Raw genomic sequence first — 5,000 nt, 5'->3', positions numbered from 1 at the left:
CTGTACTACCCTATTGTACTACCCTACTGTACTACCCTAATGTAATACCCCACTGTAATACCCTACTGTACTACCCCACTGTAATACCCCACTGTAATACCCCACTGTAATACCCTACTGTACTACCCTACTGTAATACCCCACTGTACTACCCCACTGTAATACCCTACTGTACTACCCTAATATACTACCCTACTGTACTACCCTAATATACTACCCTACTGTACTACCCTAATATACTACCCTACTGTACTACCCTAATATACTACCCTAATGTAATACCCTACTGTAATACCCCACTGTACTACCCTAATATACTACCCTACTGTACTACCCTACTGTACTACCCTAATATACTACCCTACTGTACTACCCTAATGTAATACCCTACTGTAATACCCCACTGTAATACCCTACTGTACTACCCTACTGTAATACCCCACTGTAATACCCCACTGTACTACCCTACTGTACTACCCCACTGTAATACCCCACTGTAATACCCCACTGTACTACCCTACTGTAATACCCCACTGTACTACCCCACTGTAATACCCTACTGTACTACCCCACTGTAATACCCTACTGTAATACCCCACTGTACTACCCCACTGTACTACCCTAATGTAATACCCTACTGTAATACCCCACTGTAATACCCCACTGTACTACCCCACTGTACTACCCTACTGTACTACCCCACTGTAATACCCTACTGTAATACCCCACTGTACTACCCCACTGTACTACCCCACTGTAATACCCTACTGTACTACCCCACTGTAATACCCTACTGTAATACCCCACTGTACTACCCCACTGTAATACCCTACTGTACTACCCCACTGTAATACCCCACTGTAATACCCCACTGTACTACCCCACTGTACTACCCTAATGTAATACCCTACTGTAATACCCCACTGTAATACCCCACTGTACTACCCCACTGTACTACCCCACTGTAATACCCTACTGTACTACCCTACTGTAATACCCCACTGTACTACCCTACTGTAATACCCCACTATAATACCCCACTGTACTACCCTACTGTAATACCCTACTGTACTACCCCACTGTAATACCTTACTGTAATACCCCACTGTAATACCCTACTGTAATACCCTACTGTAATACCCCACTGTAATACCCTACTGTAATACCCTACTGTACTACCCCACTGTAATACCCCACTGTAATACCCCACTGTAATACCCTACTGTACTACCCTACTGTAATACCCCACTGTAATACCCTACTGTAATACCCTACTGTACTACCCCACTGTAATACCCTACTGTAATACCCCACTGTAATACCCTACTGTACTACCCTACTGTAATACCCCACTGTACTACCCTACTGTAATACCCCACTGTACTACCCTACTGTAATACCCCACTATAATACCCCACTGTACTACCCTACTGTAATACCCTACTGTACTACCCCACTGTAATACCTTACTGTAATACCCCACTGTAATACCCTACTGTAATACCCTACTGTAATACCCCACTGTAATACCCTACTGTAATACCCTACTGTACTACCCCACTGTAATACCCCACTGTAATACCCCACTGTAATACCCTACTGTACTACCCTACTGTAATACCCCACTGTAATACCCTACTGTAATACCCTACTGTACTACCCCACTGTAATACCCTACTGTAATACCCCACTGTAATACCCTACTGTACTACCCTACTGTAATACCCCACTGTACTACCCTACTGTAATACCCCACTGTACTACCCTACTGTAATATTCAATTCAATTCAATTCAATTGTATTTGTATAGCGCTTTTTACAATAGACATTGTCTCAAAGCAGCTTTACAGAAATATCAACACGGTATACAGATATTAAAGGTGTGAATTTATCCCAAACTAATACCCTACTGTAATACCCCACTGTAATACCCTACTGTACTACCCTGCTGTACTACCCCACTGTAATGCCCTACTGTAATACCCCACTGTGTGTGTGTGTGTGTGTGTGTGTGTGTGTGTGTGTGTGTATGTGTGTGTGTGTGTACCAGTTTATTGAGCTCGGCCTGAAGGTCTTGGTTCTCCATGTAAATTCCTCGATACGCACTGAATGCTTTATTCATGTACTGCGGCCCTTCAGAGGGAGGAGCTTCAGGTCTGAACAACTGAACACACACACACACACACACACACACACACACACACACACACACACACACCCCTTTACCACAACAATATGGCTGCATTCATGAGTATACTGACCTGTGCTGCAGGTTTGTTGTAGGTGTGTTTGTGGGCGGAGCTTGATATCTGACAGCCAGAAATGTACATTTAATATAATTTACATTTCAATTAGATTCCTCTTTAGTTACCCAAAAACATTTTAACCCATCTTTACCAAGGGTGCCATTAATTCTGGATCTGACTGTAGATTGTAAGTTCTGAACATGAGCCACAGTTGCTTTCTATTTAATCTCCTTCAACTCTCATGTGAATGACTGATGCCCCGCCCCCTAACGCTCCTATTGGCTTTATTTCTTTACGTTTCTGGAGGATAGAGTTCACACCTTGTCCTCCAGCTGTTTCACTCGTTTGCGCAGCACTGTGTTCTCTTTCTCCGTGTCCCTCAGACGCTTCTTGATGTCTTCGTAGGCGGTGACGAGAGCGAAATGAGACGCGACTGACTCGTCCCCAGAGCACATGGCCACGGGGCTCTCGGCCACGCACGCCGTCTCGTGCTTCAGGATACAGATATCATCATCCACCTGAGGAGACTCCATTATCACACTGCGCTCAGGACACACACACACACACACACACACACACACACACAGCTATCAGAATATGATCACTCTTTACATTATGTAAATGTGATAAGAAGAAAGAGAGAGATAGACAGTAGAAGGAGGTGTGTAAAGTCTGTAAGTCAGAATGGAAGAAGAGAGAAGAGAGGAACAAGAGATGAGGGGAAGAGAGATGTAAACAAACAGAGTACTGAGGGATGAAGAAAAGAATGAAAAAAATAAAAGGATTAATAAAGTAAGATAATAAAAAAGACTAAATGAAGGAAGATGATATATTTATAGAGATTTTTCAGAGTAAGTGGTACAGGATTACACTGTTATTAAATGTATGTATTTTTAAATAGCTTTACACACATCAACTTAAACATGTTTATATTTTAGTGCTCCTCTGAACATCAGGGAATAAACTACAGTAAACTCCATTCTTCCACTATTTCTCTTTAATAATGAATTCTCAAGAATTCTCCACACTGTCTGTGTTTTAAAATAATGATTGTGAAACACTGAATGTGTCGGAGATACATGCTTTATAATGAACTTCTTCATAACGAACTTCTTAATAATGAACTTCTTTATAACGAACTTCTTAATAATTAACAGAAGGAAGAATTTAATTACTATACTACCATAATATACTACCCCACTATACTACCATAATATACTACCCCACTATACTACCATAATATACTACCCCACTATACTACCATAATATACTACCCCACTATACTACCATAATATACTACCCCACTATACTACCATAATATACTACCCCACTATACTACCATAATATACTACCCCACTATACTACCATAATATACTACCCCACTATACTACCATAATATACTACCCCACTATACTACCATAATATACTACCCTGGTATAATGAGGTGTTAGAATAAGAATAAGATTAAAACTCCTGACTCTACATGTTTATCCTCATTGTTAATGTTCTGTAGATTATTCAGGAGTTTTGTAATTAGATGTAAAATAAGTGTGTATAATAGTTGCATAATAAGTGTGTGTAATAGCTGTATAATAAGTGTGTGTGAGTGTGTGTGAGTGTGTGATCTGAGGTGACAGTGTACTCTGTATAAACCGAAAGAGAAAGTGTTGTGAAAGAAAGCACAGAAGAATAAAAGCCGACATATAAACACTGTACAGGAGTCAATCTCTTCTTCTCGACAGAAAAGCTGAGATCTTATTCCTAATTTCAGGATCATTTCAGTGTTTAATCAGAGCTGAGGAGCAGAAATCACTCCTGTGTCAAACACACCGAGGATAAAATCACTACTTACCGAACTCTTAATTTCAATCAGACTGAGATTAAAATGTCAATCATGATCAAAGTTTACTGAGAAACAGGACGAGTTTTGTTCCGTGCAGCTGAGAGAGAAAAACGTCCACCAGTCTGACACAAACATAAACCAGGAAGTACATCACCTCTGTGACGTACTACTTCCGCCGGAAACAAACACCTCAAACACAGAAAACACAACAACCTTTCAGACTGCTAGATAATGATCTACACATCTTGTATTAATGTCACACACACACATATACACACATACACACACACTGCATTTATTGAACACACCTAAGGCTAATGAAAGCAGTGAGAGCGCTGAGGAGAGGATCACATCTGCGCATGCGTCACTCTGACAGCGGCCTGGGGTGGCGATCTGCGCATGCGTCACTCTGACAGCGGCTCAATATGATGGTTATTGCTAGGGAGAAATTGGACCTGTTTATAAATAAAATAAAGGACGTTCCCTGTATAATTACAGATAGAATGTGCCCTGCACGTGCTGTTCGGATTCGTACAATATTACAAGAACGTGTTTTTTTAGTATTAGGTACATCATTTTTTAAATTCTGTTGCTCTCTGCTTATTGACTATATTTCATTTAACAAGTAGTGTGAAAATAACGTGCATCTGCGCATGCGTCAGGCTGAGAGATGAGAGGCGCGTGACGTTAGCCGCCTGACATTAACACAATACATTAATAAATACCAAGGTAAGTTAATTTAATGTAAATATAATAAATATATGAATAATAAATAAATAATATAATAAATATGCTAAATGATAAAGCACTGAAGTGTGTAAAAAATGCGGATATTATTTTATTTTATTTTAAAAGTCATAATAAAGCCTTTTATTTGTTTAATGTTCATTGCTTCACAATATGAAAGTGTG

The 5,000-nt window shown here is 40.1% G+C and overlaps 1 protein-coding gene and 1 long non-coding RNA gene across 9 annotated transcripts in view; one reads left to right on the top strand and one right to left on the bottom strand.

The window, feature by feature from the left end:
• azi2 (5-azacytidine induced 2) overlaps positions 1–4,327 on the bottom strand; it is a 10,086-nt gene extending 5,759 nt beyond the window's left edge. For 2 of the 8 annotated variants that reach the window (XM_053674716.1, XM_053674721.1), the window contains exons 1-3: positions 4,099–4,327; positions 2,567–2,786; positions 2,048–2,164 (exon numbers count right to left, since the gene is read on the bottom strand). In XM_053674716.1, the coding sequence (XP_053530691.1) occupies positions 2,048–2,164; positions 2,567–2,779 (330 nt within the window). In that variant the 5' untranslated portion in view covers positions 2,780–2,786; positions 4,099–4,327. Of the gene's footprint in view, positions 1–2,047; positions 2,310–2,566; positions 2,787–4,098 lie in introns of those variants that run through there. The other 6 variants (XM_053674715.1, XM_053674720.1, XM_053674718.1 and 3 more) reach the window with 5 other exon arrangements.
• Positions 4,328–4,510: 183 nt separating this feature from the next.
• LOC128628987 (uncharacterized) overlaps positions 4,511–5,000 on the top strand; it is a 6,231-nt gene continuing 5,741 nt past the window's right edge. Inside the window, exon 1 of the long non-coding RNA XR_008393288.1 lies at positions 4,511–4,818. This is a non-coding gene — a long non-coding RNA (uncharacterized LOC128628987). The remainder of the gene's footprint in view (positions 4,819–5,000) is intronic.

Source organism: Ictalurus punctatus, chromosome 23 (genome assembly GCF_001660625.3).
Source record: "Ictalurus punctatus breed USDA103 chromosome 23, Coco_2.0, whole genome shotgun sequence".
In the NCBI taxonomy this organism is placed as follows: domain Eukaryota; kingdom Metazoa; phylum Chordata; class Actinopteri; order Siluriformes; family Ictaluridae; genus Ictalurus; species Ictalurus punctatus.
This window is presented reverse-complemented; position numbering and strand designations above follow the sequence as displayed.